The sequence below is a fragment of the Martes martes genome (assembly GCF_963455335.1).
Source record: "Martes martes genome assembly, chromosome: 5".
Classification (NCBI taxonomy): Eukaryota; Metazoa; Chordata; class Mammalia; order Carnivora; family Mustelidae; genus Martes; species Martes martes.
This window is the reverse complement of record NC_137892.1, coordinates 61028132-61047750: the sequence shown is the minus strand read 5'-3', so window position 1 is coordinate 61047750 and position 19619 is coordinate 61028132. Positions and strand designations below refer to the sequence as shown.

At 35.3% G+C, this 19619-nt stretch overlaps 1 protein-coding gene across 1 annotated transcript in view; it reads left to right on the top strand.

Annotated features, from left to right (window-relative positions):
- The window catches only part of MSH3 (mutS homolog 3), a 187929-nt gene that overhangs the window by 105461 nt on the left and 62849 nt on the right, over nt 1-19619 (top strand). Inside the window, exons 14-17 of the mRNA XM_080804700.1 lie at nt 6063-6250; nt 6998-7166; nt 12952-13016; nt 15425-15541. Of these exons, the coding sequence (XP_080660826.1) occupies nt 6063-6250; nt 6998-7166; nt 12952-13016; nt 15425-15541 (539 nt within the window). The remainder of the gene's footprint in view (nt 1-6062; nt 6251-6997; nt 7167-12951; nt 13017-15424; nt 15542-19619) is intronic.

Below are 19619 nucleotides of genomic sequence, written 5' to 3'. Positions count from 1 at the left end.
CCATGTAATCAATGGTTTGATCTATGTATATACTGAGAAATAATCCCAATAGGTCTAATTAACATTCATCACTACATGTAGTTATAAAGCCTTCCTTTTCTTATGATGAGAACTTTTAAGATCTGCTCTATTAGCAGTATCCAGACAATGGTGCAGTTTTATTAACTGTAGTTACCGTGCTATACATTAAATCTCTGGGACTTATTTATTTTATAATTGGAAGTTTGTACGTGTTGATCATCTTCAACCGTTTCATCCGCTTGCCCTCCTTGGCTCATCTCTGGCAACCACACATCTATTCTCTGCATCTATGGGTTTGTCTTTTTTTTTTTTACTTTTTTTTTCGATTTTACATATAATTAAAATTATATGATATAGAATCGAATTCATTTTTAAAAGTAACTAAGAATGACTTTTGTTTTAGAGTTTCAAATTGTACTTTAGTGAAGGAACTTATGACTCACTCATAAGTTTTTCCTTATTGCTGCTTTAATGTTTATACAAGTGTGCCTGAAGATTGATTTGAAAAGTGAGGATTAGAAATGACTTGGTAACAGACCAACTTGTGGAAGTCTAAATGCTTTCAACCAAATTTTTATAGATTAGTTAGTTGGCTCTTGGAACACACCATCAAACACATGTCTGTTCTTTATCATTAATTTACTCTAAATAAGCTTCTGCTGTATGCACCAAATGGTGAGTGATATCCTGGGTACGGACTGTGCCAATTATGTAAAATTCATAAAATGGTTAGGAACACTGTTTGGATGTTGTGGAAGTGGTAAGCCTAGGCCATATGGCTGTGTGGAAAGTGCTGTGGAATAGTCACAAATAGGTATTCTCACGTCGATAATAATAGAAGATACCAAGAAGCCCAACCCTGAAACAAAACAAACATTTCTTTATTAGTAAAAGTATTTTACTAATATATGTATATACATAGATACATACATACATATTTATATATATAAAATTAGTATCTTATAGTAAAACTTCAAATCCAAGTCTTAGAACAGTGTTAGTCTTAGAAACCCATATTAACTTTGCTCAAGAACTATTTTGTAAGAAAATGATACATAACTGCTAAGATGGGTGAGTACATTTAAAGGATTATAGCACTTAGTAAATGTTAGAGGAGACTGTTTCCAGAATTTTGTAGGCGAGAATAATTTCTTGGCCAGACTGGTATAAGCCTAGAGCCACCTTCTCAGTATGGAACTCGGGCTGGAGTTCTTCCAGTCCCATGATGACCCGTTTCCACACTTACGAATGTGTTCTACAGCTCTTTCACAGAGAAGTTTGCTGCTGGAAATGGGGTTGAACATGAGTGACTCCAGGAGCTACTACTTCCCTTTTCTTCAGCTTTCTGGCAGCTCTACTCAGTTATTTTGTTTAAGAAACTAGAAAGCAACCTGCCTTGGGCACTTAAAACTTGATTACAAAGCACTTTGTTTTCATTTTGCTTCTGTTGCTCACTTAAATTTTGTATCTGAGGGTGAAAAATCAAACCCTTTTTGGTTTCTCATTATAAGACATTATTATTCAACAATTGTATTGAAATGTTTACTTTACTTCTTCACTTCTGTTAGAATGTATCTATTTAATAATTAACTATTGACTGTTGGCCAAAAAACTTCTGGGCTCCACAATACAAAAATCCAGCTTCCTGTATGTATCTTTCCCATCATTCAGTGGCTTTTCTAGGGAAGAGATATTTTATGATGCACTTCAAATTCAACTTTTATTCAGTTGGACCTAACTTATTTTTTTGCATAATTTACTTTATTCTTTTTAGTTGATTCTTTCTAAATATGTCCTTAGCATTAATTCATTTTATATATACTATTTATTTTTTATTTTATTTTTTCTTAAAGATTTTACTTATTTATTTGCGAGGGGGAGCATGGAGGGAGAAGTAGACTACCCACTGAGCAGAGAGCCAGGTGTGGGACTCGATCCCATGACCCTAAGATCATGATCTGAGCCGAGGCAGATGCTTAACTGACTGAGCCACCCAGGTACCTGTTTGTATACTTTTTTTTTTTTTTAAGATTTTATTTATTTATTTATTTGACAGACAGAGATCACAAGTAGGCAGAGAGGCAGGCAGAGAGAGAGGGGGAAGCAGGCTCCCCACTGAGCAGAGAGCCTGACGTGGGGCCCGATCCCAGGACCCTGGGATCATGACCTGAGCCGAAGGCACAGGCTTCAACTCACTGAGCCACCCAGGCACCCCTGTATACTATTTATTATGTGTACTTATCATTAACTCAGGATACTTATTTTCATCAAATATTCTATTTTCATTTTACCTGGTCGAACCTGGACTGATTACCCTCTATACTAGTTGTATAGCTACTTTCTTTGATTTATTTCTCTTGAATTAAATCTTTGGTTCAGTCTTTCTGAATTCTGTGTTTTCCTTTTGGTTTATTATTTCATTCTGATAGAGTGCATTTTCTAGAAGCATCCTGAGAAAGGGTATTGGAAGTACAGCTGTCCTCAACTCCCTTGAACGGTGCAGGAGTTAGGGGCATTGACACTTGTACAGTAGAAAATCTATGTATAACTTTTGACTCACCCAAAACTTAACTACTAATACCCTGCTGGTGACCTGAAGTTTAATGATAGTCGATTAACATGTTTTATATGAGATAGAGCAAGAGAGCATGAGCAGCAGGGAGGGGAAGAAGGCTTTTCATAGCTCTTCAGTTGAGCAGGGAGCCCAATACAGGGCTTGATCCCAGGACCCTGGTGTTATGATCTGAGTTGAAGGCAGATGTTTAACTGAACTGAGCCACCCAGGCGCCCCTGGAAATGTCTTGTTTTCTACTCACATTTGATTGGTAGTTTGACTGGGTATAAAATTCTGGCCTATAAATTATTTTCCTTTAGAATTTTGTGTTATTTCATTGTCTTCTAGTTTCAGTTATTTTTGTTGAATAGTCTGATTTCTGATTCTTTTTTTCCTTTTTTTCCTCTCCTTCTAGAAATTGAAACATTTTCTTTTCATCCCCGATGTTCTAAAATTTCATGATGATTTGCAGTGATTTGGTTCTGTTTTGATCCATTGTACTGAGTCTTGCAATCTGGCGACCAAGTTCTGGGAAATTTTCCTGAGTTAGTTGTTGGTTCTTTCTTTTTTGTAGTTCTTTCATTCGAATTGATTGAATCCTGTTCTCTGAATGTTCCTTTAAAAAAAAAAAAGTATCCTGTTCTTGTTTCATGGTTGCATTATTCTCTGAGGATATTGTTTTTTTTAAGTTTATATATTTATTTTTAATGTTTTTATTTAAATTCAATTAATTAACATATAATGTATTATTTTTAGTTTCAGAAGTAGAGTTCAGTGATTCATCAGTCTTACACAATACTCAGTGTTCGTTACATTACTTGCCCTCCTTAATGTCCATCACCCATTTATCCCATCACCCCACTCCCCTCCCCTCCAGCAACCCTAAGTTTATTTCCTATGATTAAGAATCTCTTATGGTTTGTCTCCCTCTTTGATTTTTGTTTTATTTTTTATTTTTCCCTCCCTTCCCTTGTAGTCCTAATTTATTTCTTAAATTCCACATAAGAGTGAGATTATATAATTCTTTTCTGTGATTGACTTATTTCACTTAGCATAATACCCTCTAGTTCAATCCACATCCTTGCAAGTGACAAGATATCATTTCTTTGATGGCTGCATAATATTCCGTTGTATATGTATGCCACATCTTCTTATCCATTCATCTTTTGGTGGGCATCTGGACTCCTTGCATAGTTTGGCCATTGTGAACATTGCTGCTATAAACATTGAGGTTCAGGTGCCCCGTCAGTTCACTGCATTTGTATCATCGGGGTAAAGACCGTAGTGCAATTGCTGGATATAGGATAGCCCTATTTTCAACTTTTTTGAGGAACCTTCATACTGTTTTTCCCGAGTGGCTTCACAAGCTTGCATTCCCACCAATAGTAATACGGAGTTTTTTTTTAAAGACCTTTTCTTCTATGTATATAGGCTGTATTCCCTCTGGTATTTGTTGACTGATTGATTTTTTTTTTAATTTCATGATAGAATTTTTTATCTGATGTCTGATCATTTTTAAAGAGTGGAAAGCTGAAATACTGATAAGGTCTCTAGATGAGTATGGCTTGCAAAATAGGTGAATTGTACAGTGTACTAGCTGATACATTTTAGGGCTGAATTCCTGCTTTAGTATATTCAGAATTTTCCTCTTGGGCCTGTGAGATTCCCCAGGGACTCTTTTAGCCTCCTGAATGGCTAACAATGTTCTGGGAGCTAGATGGAGGCAACTGGGAGTCTCCGTTTTCTCTTATTTTAATCCCTTGCTTTTGGTGGTATTCTCATCTTTCAGTGTGCCTAAAGATGGTTCGGGTACTCTGTGTTTTTCCTTCTCCAGAGAATAAAATTAGTCTTTTGTTGGGTAGGAAAATAATGGCTGCTCAGTGGCATGGATAGAATATTGAGGGATAATTGCTTCTTAATTCGTTTGTAACCAATCTGTTCTACCCACCCCCAGCTTCCACTTCCAAAGATAATTTGTGCCACTAGTTTCTGAGTCTTTTAGGAATCTTGGTGTAACTCAGGTTGAGTCCTAGTTTTCCTCACAGCCAGCTTTAAATGCTAGTATTTTGAATCTTCTAAGTCAGTTACCCCTCATCCATTTACTTTATAGTTTCCAAGATGTTGTTACTATTGTCTTATCTTCTAGTTATTCTTGAGGTTTTACACCTTTTTGAACAATCTTGGACTGTAGTTTCAAGATAGTGTAAAATTAGATGTACATGTTCAGCTTATTCTCTTTATCAGAAGTTCCAAAAGTAAAAATTATTTGTGTTCATGTTTAAAAATTGCAAACCTGTGTATAAAGGTATGAAATAAAGAATAAAACATTTTCCTGTACTTTTCCCCAGAATATACACCACCCAGAGGTAACTAAAATTAACATGTGTGCCCTCCCAGATATTTTTTATTTATATTTTTATTTATGTAGAGTAATGCATTTAATATGAAGAAGCAAAAATGAAATTTTACTATATAAATACACATATGGTATATAGTATAAACATATGCTATGTGTATTTAATATATGTTGAAATTATGAAGTTCTGTGTGATCTGTACATCAATATATATATACAGATGTCTTAATTTTTAGCTGTTTAATACTATCACATTGTATGAGCTTTTCCTAATAAGAGCCCAATTGTTAAGATACTTGTTTCCTATTCATCTTTTCAATATTATTACCAATAGTGCTACTATAAATATTCAGATACACATACTTTTTTACTACTTGTTATAGCTTTTGTTTAATTTTTAAGAGTGGAATTATTTAGTCAAAAAGCCATATGCACTTTACTCTTCAAATAGGTTATGCCTCTACTAATTGTATAAAAAAGTGTTTTTTTTAATACCCTGTGTGACTTAGCTATTACCAGGTTTTTAAATCTTTGGCATTCTATTAAATGACAAATGCTATCTTGTCATTTTAATTTGCTTGTTCTAATTATGTGGGGGGTTAATTGTGCTTATTGGACATTCTTTTCTTTTTTTTTTTTTTATGAGCTGCATATTCAGTTCACTTAGCCATAATTCTTTGGGTTATTTATTTTTTCCAGGTCAATTTGTAAGAAGAGCTCATTATATGGGAAGAATTTTGCTATTTATTCCTCAGATGTCTTGCAGCTATTTCCCCAGGATTGTCCTTTATAATTTTGACATTGCTTACTGCATTTTTGCTATATGGTCAATATATTTTAAAATGAAAAATTATTGAACAAGTATTGGCTTTACTCTCCCAGCCCAAATTGTTTTCTTTAGAGTTTTAAAATGTTATGAAGTATTCGAACTATTGGTTTAACTTTAGTAGGTATCAACAATACTTTATTTCAACTAACTAGTTTATAGAATAAATTAAAATTTTCTTTAATTCTGATTCTAACTTTAAAAAGACTATTAACTAAAAAAATAAACACCACTAATTAAAAGATTGCTAATTAAACTTCATGTTCAAATATCTTGTTATTTAGCAAAAAAACTTATTTTTTCAGTGTTCTACGCAAGAGTTCTTCTTGATTGTCAAAACCCTGTATCATCTGCAGTCAGAATTTCAAGCATTAATACCTGCTGTTAATTCCCACGTTCGGTCAGACTTGCTGCAGACATCTATTTTAGAAATTCCTGAACTCCTTAGTCCAGTGGAGCGTTACTTAAGGATCCTTAATGAACAAGCTGCCAAGTAAGTTGTAGAATCTTAGATTACTGTCACTGCTGGAAAGGAAGAACTAACAGATTTGCCATTCGTTGTGTGGATTCGTAAGCTTCCCTCATGGTACTGGTAGAAGTTGCACTTGAAATTAGAAATATGATGGGATGCTAAAGGCTGTCCACGATAGCTGGAAGTAACCCTCCGCCATCCAAAACGTAGGCAGTTCATTATCTAGGACCGATACAGTACAATACCTAGGACAGATACAATACCAGATGATGAAAAGATAAAGCCCAGCAGAGCAAGTAGTAGCAGTTTATTAATTCAAAAGTGGGGGTCAGATGGCATCTTACCCTTATTTCCTAGATGTCCAGCAGTAGTCTGCCTTATATTTAGAAACCTCAGAAGCAAAGTTACCTTTACAAGGTAGTCATTTTACAGTTCATTCCACAAAGAGCTCTATATAAGGGAAAAAAAGATAGTATTGACATTCATATTTATTTTCTTCATAGGTGAACAACAGATATTTAATTTTCTCTCTCATTTTCACCATGGGAATCGTGAACTTGCAAAATGAAAATGATGTTAGGATAATTCTGTCTATCTTCAAAGAAATTAAGAAACCAACCCATTAATATTTAGTGACAGAGCTGGAATTAGAGCCTTGTTTTCCTGATTCCCAACCCTTTGGTCTTTTCTCATGCTGGGAAAAATAATTGGTAACTGGTATAGGTAGCATGCTTCAGTATATGTTAATGCATTTTTTTCATTTTTTAGGACTGGAAATAAAACTGAATTATTCAAAGACCTTACTGAGTTCCCTTTAATAAAAAAGAGGAAAGATGAAATTCAAGAAGTTACTGACAAGATCCAAATACATTTGCAAGAAATACGAAAAATACTAAAAAATCCTTCTATACAATATGTGACAGTGTCAGGACAAGAGGTAATGTCAAACATACTTTTATTTTGCATCCATTTATCTCAAATAGAAAAGCTATTTTAAAATGTAAACAAAAATCCGAGGAGAGGATGAAAGTTTGTTTTCAGATTTTCTCTTTTATTCCTTGGAAATAGGATGTACTACTTTGTGTGGGTAAGAATGATTTTAATAACAGTATTTTATGTGTTTGTTTACTTTCTTGGTAAAATCATGCAACTTGATGGTGCATGTGCTTTAGTATTATTTGTTGAAATTTTATTATAGAAAACATGACTCTTGTAAATAATTACTTATAGGATTCATTTCACCTAAATCCAGGAGAGAGAAGTTAGTCTTTGATTTCTGGCCTGCAGAGAATGAAATGATGTGGAGTGAACCACCTGTGTAGGTTGGATCACACAGTGACTGAAACTCAGGGTTTCCTTCCAAAGTTGGTAGTATAGCTGCTAGAGAACAAATAGCAGGAAGAAAAAAACCCAAAAAACGAACTATAATGAAGACCTACAATTAGTGAGTCTTCCATAAGATGATATAAGTGCTATTCAGAACGTGTTTTTTGGTATGCATACTTCAGTGTAAAGTTTGATATTATTAATATCTGAGTGAGAATCAGGAAGAAGTATGCTTTTTGAATGTGGTTGTATCCTTTGGTCTTATTCTGAGTCTTAAGGCATGCTACTTCTGTATCTTCTGTTTAATAAAATATAGAGATCCTAACTGAGGGAATTTGAGACATTCTACTTCATTAAAATCTCAAATTAGGAAATTTGTGAATAATTTCCATTGGGTGGATGAACTTTTTATTCGGGATTTATTTTTGTCATGGGGAAGAGCTTAATTTCAAATAAAATCTTAAAACATTTGCATTACTGTATATATTTAGTCAAAAGACTACTGATTTGTGTAATTATTTGAAATAAGAAACCCTACAACAGAATATAATCTTTATTAAAATATTTATTAATCTTGTGCCATTTAATAGACCATAGTATTAAAACCATAGTATTAAGACTGACTTAATAAGATTGTCAGTCTGTCTTTCGGACTCAAATCTTTTGGACTCAGGCAGACGTTTTACAGTGTATTCCACATAGAAGTCTATATAACAGGAAAATGATTTGACAGTATTTATACTTAGTTGCCCCCCCCAGCCAAATATTTAATTGCATCACTTAGTTTCACTATGCAGTCTGGATCTTGCAAAACAAACAAGTGACCTTAGTACCACTGTTCCAGGCTATTTATTGAAAATGAAATGATCAAAACTGCTTAATAACAATAAAAGATATATAGTGGAAAATTGGTAACTACTGGTATTATAGTAGGGAAACCTGGGTGTCTAAGTGTCACTTTCCCCACGTACATGCTGTGTGACCAAGGCCGAATCACCTGTGTTGTGAGACTGCTCCAAAGACCAACTGAGTTAAAATACATGAAAGTGAGTTTTAATCATAGGTTAATCCCACATAAATGTTCTTATATGGTAACTACTAATATATTTGTCAAGCACTTGACCGGAATGGTTCTAAGCACTGCACATATATTATTTAGCATTTGTAATAACACAGAAAGGGGTTATTCTCATTTTGTAGTGAAGAAAACTGAGGGTTGGAGTAGTTGGGTAAGTTACATAAGTCAGAAGCCCAGTCCTGCCTGACTCCAGTCTTTCTACCAGTTCCTTATTTCACGCTACTCACAAATATTAACACAAGGATTATCAACATTTGGCTTTTATTTTATGAAACCCAACATTTTAGAGCTCAGTTTAGAACAAACTAAAATAAAGCTGAAGTCTTGGGAAGATAGCCCTGGGTCCAGCTGGTAGTTTTACAGTAAAAATGGGGAAAACTGATCAGGAATTCATATGGAATAGTAGATTAGATTTTTTTTTCCTTTTTTTAATCAGTGTGGCAGTGAAGTTTAAGAAAAAGCAGAGAATGGAGATTAAATTGGATTATAAATAATTAGGGAAATAAATTATCTTATTCTTTACTTAACCTTTATTAGGTTAAGGTGATGAGTTTGAGGCAAGAAATTTCTTAGTTATTATTAACTGTGGGATGAATTCTTACTGGTTCTTAAAAAAACCTATAGAAATTGAATAGTATATCAATACAGAATCACTTTTATAACATTTTTGAGAATTAGTGATTCTATTCAAACAACAAATGAATTCTAGATATTCAGCATTGTTAAAGTCAAATTTTCTCTTAAAAAATTGTACTAATGGTATCAACAAATTATTTAAAGAGACCTATAGGATCAAGAACAGACTCTGTTAAATATGATTACATCTGAGAAGTGGGAGAGGAAGGCAGGAAAAAAACCCTTATTTTGTATGTGCTTCTTATTTTATACCCTTCTGTTCTGAAATTTTATAACTTTGTAATAATTTTTTTGAAAACCTGTTTTAGCAGGCCTATCCAGTACATAGATTTTGTTATTAGTAAAGATAAGTAGATTGTCAAGCCAGTGATACTTTTGACAACTTTCCTTTTTCACCTGTTCCCAGTTTTAGGTACTCAATAGAATACTATAAGATGTGTGTTACTATCACTAACTCTGAAAGTATTTGTTTTTTTTTTTTTTTTTTTTAAGATTTTTATTTATTTATTTGACAGAGATCACAAGTAGGCAGAGAGGCAGGCAGAGAGAGAGGAGGAAGCAGGCTCCCCGCTGAGCAGAGAGCCTGATGCGGGGCTCGATCCCAGGACCCTGGGATCATGACCTGAGCCGAAGGCAGAGGCTTTAACCCACTGAGCCACCCAGGCGCCCCGACTCTGAAAGTATTTGTAAGAAAATAATGAAAGCAGAGGGGGGCCTGGGTGGCTCAGTGGGTTAAAGCCTCTGCCTTAGGCTCAGGTCATGATCCCAGCATCGAGCCCCGCATCGGGCTCTCTGCTCAGCGGGGAGCCTGCTTCCCCCTCTCTCTGCCTGCCTCTCTGCCTACCTGTGATCTCTTTCTCTGTCAAATAAATAAATAAAATATTTAAAAAAAAGAAAGAAAATAATGAAAGCAGAAACTTAACTCACTGCTTCTGTGATAGTTTTTCTCATATTTTGTGTATATAGAGATTCATTTTTTAACCTTGAATCAAATATGGAGTGGTATTTAGATTTGAGGCAGTATTGGTAAGTAGTAGTATTCTTAAGGAAAAGGGAAGAAATATTGGGGGGGAAATCTTTAAAAAAATTATTATTAATTCACAGCATGCAAAATATCCAAATTCTGCTTAGTGTGTTGAAGATGTGAAAAGCATTCTCTATTAAATCTTACTTTCAAAGAAAAAATATTTGGAAAATTTTGGGGAGAGGAGAAAGAAAAGAGGGAGAGTAGGAATGGGGTAAGTGTGTATTGGAGAAAACAGAGAGCAGTTTCTGAAGTGAATTAAGCAAACTTAGCAATGATGCGAGCCCAGTGATACAACAGGCTGCAGTTTGAGTAACAATATCTGACATGTTTTAACCAGGATAGAATTGGATTCCAGCAGTATATGAGAAATTGCTAGAACAAATCAAGGCATACTTCTTGCATCAACACCTAAGAAACAAAGTCAGGAACTAATAGAGCAGGGAAGGGTGCTATGAGAATTCTTTAAGATTTCTGAAATATACGTTAATTTCCAAATTTAGTTTCCTTTTCTGTAGCAATAAAAGTTTTAAAAGGCCTTGTCTGCTCATTCTTAGAATGTTTGTAAAAAGAAGCAAAGAGAAAATTTCCTGTTCCTTAAGGCAGTATAGAAGAGAAAAAAAAACAAAAAACAAAAACCTGCTAGTAGATGACAATTTTGAAGAGAAACCCAGCTGAGACAAGGAGGACACACAGGACCAGCACCAATTTGAAGAAGTAACCCCAGGGGTATAACAAGCAGGAGAGAAAAAGAGACTCTTACTCTCTTTTCCATTGAGTATTGGCTCTGCATATGGCCTCTTTGAGGAGCTGCTGTCCTTAAAGTAGACCCTTGATCCTTACAGATTGAACCGTTATGGTCCAAACTTTCCCCAGCCTGCTCTAAAGGGCCGTGACTAGAAGCGATCTGTGGTGTGTCTAAGGCACAGATTTTAATCCAGTCCCCTGTGCTGCAGTGTTAGGGCAGATGAAGTAAGCCAGCCTACCTGGCACCCAGTGATCCCACTGAGGCAGTTTTAGCTTCTTTTCCAAATTTTTGCCTTCCCTACACAGTAACTCCTGTGGAGCTGTGTGTTCGTTTTTGTGGATCTAGGTGTGTCCTTGCCAAGTATTCATGAGCCACTGCGGCCCTGCATTTTGCTGTTTGCTGCAGGCTTAGCTCTTCCCAGAATTATTTGATAAAAAGATCAATATGCTTTTCTTGCAGGACATTTATAAATAATGTTTAAACAGAATTTTTTAGCATGGTCTTAATGTGCTTTTATCTTTCTTGTCAATGATATTTATCTTGTGGGTTTTTCCTCAGTTTTTGTAATCGAAGGGAGCTCTTTTAGAGTCTTGACTCTTCACTGTTTAACTGGGTGGGGCAGATTTGAAATTGTATTAATTCCTCTCTGTACAAGAAGACATCATGAGTCCCAAAATTTTTTCTAAGGATGAAAATTCTTAAATTTAACCAATAATTTCTGTTTTACATTTAATGTAAAAATTATATCAAAAAATAAACTCAAAGATAGGCCAATATTATTAATAGTATGCATATTATTATATTAATGCATATATATTTATATTATAAATACCAGAAATGTTATAAAAATGGTATATGTAAAAAAGTTCCTGTGGCCATCTCAAATTTAGTGGTAGCCACAGAGCTTCTGGGTTTCCTCCTCTATAAAATAAGTGTGTGTGTCTTTATTCATTTAAATAAAACACTGAATTTCATTACAGTGATATAGGAGAGTGAGCAGGAAGAAGAGATGATACACAACTAATGCTAAAAAGGAAAGGCATTATAGATGCAGTTGATTTCACTTGCTTCCTGATTGATTTCAGAAAAGCTTGCTTGCAGAACACAGCTCTATAAAGATATGGGTCATAGAAGTGAAAACTTTTAAGAAAACTCTCATGGGAAGAAATCTCTTCTTCCCTTAATAGCTGAAGAAATCAGTGCTTTTTCATGAGGATACTCTTAGGGACCTTGGGTTCTGTGGATAAAAACTATGACAATAAGTCCTCTTTAGTTCAGGATAGGGTATAGGCCACATATGAAACTGGTATAGCACATCATAATTGATATTTTAAAATTGTATGTATGTAGAACTTCAGTCTTATTACTGAATAATAGAATTCTTAAGTGGGGGGCACCTGGGTGGCTCAGCGGATTAGGCCTCTCCTTCGGCTCAGGTTATGATCTCAGGGTCCTGGGATCGAGCCCCACATCGGGCTCTCTGCTCAGCAGGGAGCCTGTGTTCCCCCCCGCCTGCCTCTCTGCCTACTTGTGATCTCTCGCTCTATCAAATAAATAAATAAAATCTAAAAAAAAAAAGAATTCTTAAGTGGTACTAATAAATGAAAGAGGCTGTTAAAAAAAGAAAAATCACCACTGGTAATGGCCATGACAATGTTATAAACATTAAAGTACCAAGTTATATGCTTATTACAAACTTTTGCTCAGTACACATTGTACTTTATCCCGAGTATTGCAACCCTAATTAGTGGTATTTGGTTGTATGGACATATATGAACTTTCGTATTAACAATACTGGATTTATTTTGAATGTTTAGAATAGTATTTACTAAACTTATAGCACAGTTTTGAGAAAGCTTTAATAATGGTTAATCATTTAAATTTCTAACTTTTATTTGTATTTCTTTTAGTTTATGATTGAAATAAAGAATTCTGCTATATCTTGTATACCAGCTGATTGGGTTAAGGTTGGAAGGTGGGTTTCAAATTACATTTTTTCTTACTAATGTGAATTATAATGATATTTGTATACCTGAACACTACTGGAATGAAGATAACCACCTCCTTGACATTAAAAAGTATTTCTTTCCCTTTGGTTTTCTTATGGAACTTTTCACCGAAAAAATAATTATTTTAAATTCTTTTTATCATTGGTTTAAAAATACTTTTTCCCAAGAGTATCTTGTTTGCATACATTTGTTTTCCTGTTTTGTAAATTACCATTTTATTCTTATACCTCAGAGTACACTTTAAACACATGAAAGAAAATATTGGGGAATCTTCAATTATAAGATTAATTTGATTGCTTGAATTTCCTTCCTGATGAGTGCTATACCTGAAATTTCTTTTAGGAAGCTAAAATTTCATTTTCTACCTCACTGAGCTCTGCATTTCTTTATTCTTGATGCTTTCCATGGCACACAATTGTAATAGTTCTTTATGGTTTCTTTTTTGTAAGTTATATCATGAATTGATGAAAACAAATTAATCAAAAACAGAATTAGCGAACCACATTGAGACTCCTTTTCTCCTTGATTAGACATTAATCTCTCAAAGGGGACTCATTTCAGAAGTGGTATTAACAAAGTATATACTCCTGTGAGTAGTATTCGTTGTGAAGTATTTATTGCTACTGTTACTTATACACTTGCATGAACTTGAGATGAAAATGTTACATTTGCCTAAGTAAGCAGAAGAGGGACTAGTATAGTAGCTAGTGTTTATATGAAAGAACTCTATTAAGGATGGAAGAAAATTTTAACATGTGTAAATGATTACAATTTAATTAGAAGGAAAAAATGAGTATCCATTGCCACTATCAAAGGATTCTAAAGGCATAGTCATGGGTTTCTTTAGCTCTGTTACCACTGTTTTTCTGGTTTTTGTTGTTTTGTTTTTTCTCCTGTGTTCCTGGAAGCTGTAGCTGAGATTTTAATATTGTTGATTTTAGAGGCTGTTTTCTCCTTCACAGGCTTTCTTTCCTATATTTACTTTGTCCTATCCTACAGCTCATGAATTGAAGTATGTTTTATGAAGAGAAATTATTTAAAATTGTACATCTAGTTATCTAAAAAACTGAAATGTTTCACTAAATGTATTTTGTCAGAAGAGAAAGCTATGATGAATACGTTTGCATAGAAATCTAGATGACATTTCAGATGCAACACGGAAAGGATAAATCAGTATCAACATCCTTTTGAACATTCAATGATGTAAATTGAATGAATAAATAAGGTGGTTTGGGGGAGGTTCTTGATTATTTTTATTTGTCATTTGACTATCGTAAACTTGACAAGGATAGGCTAGAATATTAGTCAGATTTTGAATATGAAAGTCTCACTCCTAGTACAATAACTGGCCAAATTAAACATAATTGTGACAGGAGTTGGGGAGCAAACAAAGAACAGTAATTACCCTCTTTCATCACCTGCCTGTCGCTCAACCCTGATCTCTTCTCAAAAGTCCAGTTGAAATAGTAACATCAACAGCAGTAGCAGTCACCACCTCCACAGAACAACTCTTAACATTGGGGACTAAGGACATAGGACATAGATACTGTGCTAAGCACTGTCTTATTCTCTCAACAGTACCTATGAGGTAGATACTATCATTATTCCCATTTTATAGATGAGGAAGGGATGTTTAGAAAAGGTCACTTATATTTGCCTAAGGTCACACAAGTAGCAAGTAAGTGGTTAGTGTTAGAGCCTTGGTCCAGATTTTTTTAACTGGGAACCGGTGGCATCCCCTGTTGTGCTCTACCTTCTTGATGAAGGAGCAGAGACGATGCACAGGCCCATGAGAGAAGCACATCCTATTTGTTTCCCTCTGGGGCCACTGTGAATCTACAGCTAGATCATGAAATATTCCTCTTCTTTATTGCCTCCTGAATTAATGTATCACTATTCTTTGTAATTCTTTATATTTTTCTGTTTTCAGTGAAATACATTAATTCTACAGAAAAGTATAAAACATAAAGAATAGTAGGACTTTCATCAGTGTATCCAGCTTTGTCAAGACTTAACTTGCTTCTGATCTTTTTTTTTAATAAGCAAGCATTTTCATTTAGTGTAATTTAAAGAAAAAAGCCTTCTGCTTGTGAAATGGAAATTCTAAACTGACTTTGCCATATGGATGTAATTTGAAATGCATTTCAGAGCTCCTGAACAAAGTCCTATGAACTCCAAGTACTTTATTTACAACAGAGGTCTTTGGAATCAATAGTGTTCAGCACCATAATTAAAGAATGTTCTGTGTTTAGAGCTATTTACTTTCAAGGTTCATCAGAGAATAATAAATAACTACTTTAATTTTCTGAAGTGATGGCATTAGTGATTCCTTAGTAACCTTGATTTCCTATTTATGTTTCTTCCCCTCTTCTAGCACAAAAGCTGTGAGCCGTTTTCACTCTCCTTTTATTGTAGAAAATTACAGACATCTGAATCAGCTCCGGGAGCAGCTAGTCCTTGACTGCAATGCTGAATGGCTTGATTTTCTAGAGTGAGTTTACAATGAAAAATATAATCTGACTTTTTGCTATGAGAAATAGACCGGAAAATCTTTCCATCAAAAAGAAAAGTAGAGATTACTGCTTGTGACCTGCCATAAAATAGTTGAGTACATGTGTTCTCTGATTTTATTTTTAATCCACTGAAATGTGAGCTCATCTTAGTCTTTAATGAGAGATCTAATATATTTTATTGTTACTGTACTAATATTTAGTTGCTAAGGATGTTTGGTAGAGTCCCTTTTTGAAATGCCACCTTGGACTTCCTTTACTTATAAAAAGGTTTAACATTTTCATATTTGGAAAAGAATGGTTTAGTTCTTCTGTTTTTATTATCTCCATTTAAATTTTTTTTATTTTTTTACATCCTGAATATTTTCTTTGTAACTTTTTATCTTAAAGAATTTTAAATCTGGGAAATTTTTAATAAATACCTATATACTCTTCACCTAGATTTATCAAGTTTTAACATTTGCCACATTTATCTCTCTCATACACTTTTTTCCTGAACCAATTTAAAGTACAGTTTAGACATTATAATGCTTCACCCCTAAATACTTAATTAAGCATACATCTAAAACTAAGGACATGCTAGTATATAATCAAGACCATTATCACATCTAAGAAAAATTATTAATTTAAGGAATACTGAGTTAATTCTACCCCCCCATTTTTTAAAAAAATTTTTAAATTTTTTTTTTTTAAGATTTTGTTTATTTATTTGAGAGAGAATGAGTGAGAGAGAGCATGAGAGAGGAGAAGGTCAGAGGGAGAAGCAGACTCCCCAAGGAGCTGGGAGCCCGATGCGGGACTCGATCCTGGAAGTCCGGGATCATGACCTGAGCCGAAGGCAGTCGCTCAACCAACTGAGCCACCCAGATGCCCCTACCCACCCCCATTTTTAAATGAAAGCTCTATTCAACTTTCACATGTTACATTTTGTTATTATGTTTCTCTTGTGGTTGAATCTAGAATAGCCCCCCACCTTTTTTTTTTTTTTTTTTAAGATTTCGTTTATTTATTAGAGAGAGCATGAGTTGGGGGGGAGGGCCAGAGGGAGAAGCAGAGTTCACACTGAGCAGGGAGCCTGACAGGGGGCTTGATCCCAGGACTTTCGGATCATGAATTGAGCCAAAGGCAGACATTTAACTAGCGGAGCCACCCAAGAGCTCCACCTTTTTTGTTTTTTTATGAGATTTTTTTTAAGTGTCCCTGCCATTGCTTCCAGGAATGTTTCATATTTGGATTTATTAATAGTTACGTGTTCATATTGACAGGTTTAAGTCAATGTTGTACTGGTAAAGAAAAGGTTAACAGCCAGTTCTTTGGAAGAATAGTAGTGTTTGTGGTGTTTGCTGGCTTCTGCAGCGTAAATACTCCTACTGTGGTTGATTTCAAGCTGCTGCTGGACTGAAGTTGGGAAGAGGTGTACAGTTGCCTTTCATGAGTCCTTAGCTATGAGCCACTGATCTAAGCACTTCAGGTATATTAGGCCCTTATTCCTCCAAAGATCTCTGGGACTGAAATATTATCACCCCCAATTAACAAATGAATAAAGAAGTAAGTTGCCTACATTGGGTTGGAGCCAAGATCCAATGCAGGGTGTCTGGTGGTAGTTTGTGCCCTTTACCATCAGGCTGTAGAGCTTGCCTTTGGTGAACCTATAGGCATCACTCTAAACAGAAATCTCTTTGGTAGTCATTCTCTTTAAAAACTTAAAGAGTAAATACTAAGTGAGGTTCTCCAGGGAACTAAGTAACCAGTCTAGCAAGTGAGAAAGAAGATATTACGTGACAGCTCTTAAAAGGTGGTTGGTACCTTTTTTTCCCCCCCAAGAAGAGTTTTGAATTATAGCATTAGAAACACATTCTAATTTACTTATCCTGAATCTTCTGAGGTTATCTTAGCTCAGAGTTTTGGACCCAGGGATAGAAACTTGGTATATTCAGTTCCTTTTCCAATTCACTTTCAGTTTCCCATTTTAAGGGTCTTTAGGGCCCTTGAGTTTCAAGTTCTCCTGGTTTTCCTCTTAGAAATATTACTGAGAGCTTCCTGGCTGGCTCAGTTGGTAGAGTGTGCAACTCTTGATCTTGAGGCTGTGAGTTTGAGTACCCCATGCTGGGTGCAGAGATTACTTTAAAAAAGGGGGGGGGAGGAAGGAAGAGTGCTGAGGAGGGGGAGGAGGAGGAACAGCAGGATGACTGGGACATGAAAATTAGTCCTTTCAGACTTCAAAGGCCACATTCTAGGGTCCTGGGATTTGGTGAGATGATACATATTCGCTCTCATAATATACAAGATTTTACAGATGTGGTTTACGTTCTCATTGTCATTATTCTAGACTGAAGAAAGTTCAGGTCTGTCAGGCCAAAAACTTTGGCATTATTCTTGATTCTTTCTTCCTTTTTGTCCCTTTATCTTTTATCAAATTCCTGTTTGTCTTTTCCCTTTGAAATGTCTTTGATTTGCCCCTTCTCTGTTCTCTTCTAGCACCCCACTATTTCTGTATACCATTCTTCCTCTGTCAGCTCTTTGCTTCTACCAAATTAACCCAGGAGAATTCAGTTTTCATCATACCACCCCTTTGAGCAAGGTGCCATTAAATACAACATCCCAGAAGAATATGATACTCATGTTGTATTGCCAAGTGAAGAAAGGATGAAAAACAGTATTGAAGGATGATGCAGTTCTGTGTATACACACACAGCATACAGATCTTTTTATCCTTTTTTAAAAGATTTTTTGAGAGAGAGTGCACATGCATGCGCAAGTGGGGGAAGGAGCTGAGGGAGAGAATCCCTAGGCAGACTCCTCACAGAGTGTGGAGCCCTATGTGGAACTTGATCTCATGACCCTGAGCCAAAAGCAAGAGTTGGATGCTCAAACTACTAAGCCACGCAGGGTGCCCCTAAATCTTTTTATCTTAAAAGATATGTGCCATTATTGTATTATCAATATGCTTATTGGTCATTTATGAATCTTTCTTGGAGAAATGTCTTCATGTGGTGAGGTTACTGGAGATTTTAATTTATTTTGCAAATACATGATATCAAAAGTGTCTTTCATGTACTTACATTACTTTCAAAATAAGGAAAATACATTAATGTTTTTATCTAAAAAAAAGAATATTGGCTGAATTGTTGCTAGAGCTTTTGCAGCTAAAGCCCCCACTTAGAAACAACATTGATTGTTATGTATGATATTTGTTAGGGTGCCAGATGGTATGACTATGATGTCATTTTAAAAAATGATTAACCTTGGGGCACCTGGGTGGCTCAGTGGGTTAAAGCCTCTGCCTTCAGCTCAGGTCATGATCCCAGGGTCCTGGGATCGAGCCCCACATCCAGCTCTCTGCTCAGCAGGAAGCCTGCTTCCCTTCCTCTCTCTCTGCCTGCCTCTCTGCCTACCTGTGATCTGTGTCTGTCAAATAAATAAAAAAAATCTTTAAAAAAATGATTAACCTCAGTGAACCTGACATCAGAGGATTGAATACCAGCTATACACATGTATTTGTCTCTTACTGAGATACTAACCGTTATGCATTAGTCATATTACTTTTTTTTTTTTTTTTTTTTTTTAAATTTTTTTTAAAGATTTATTTATTTATTTATTTGACAGATAGAGATCACAAGTAGGCAGAGAGGCAGGCAGAGAGAGAGGGAGAAGCAGGTTCCCTGCTGAGCAGAGAGCCCGATGCGGGGCTCGATCCCAGGACCCTGGGATCATGACCCGAGCCGAAGGCAGAGGCTTTAACCCACTGAGCCACCCAGGCGCCCCAGTCATATTACTTTTGATCAAAATATTGCAAGAAATGAAGGCTGTACAAAACTCTAAATGGAATTTCCTCTCAAAAAATGTGTCTCTTCTATATTCCTAGAAGATAGACTACGGATGTTGAATAATCTTCTCAATTGGAGATTTTTAAAAAATTGATTTAGAATGTCTCTCATGCAGTAGTTAAATATTTTAGAAATAAATTTGCAAATAAAAAATAAAATATTTTCCTTCTTTGTTGATTTCAGATATCATTGGGCAACATCTGATGGTAGACTGTCCCAACAGCTTTAAAAC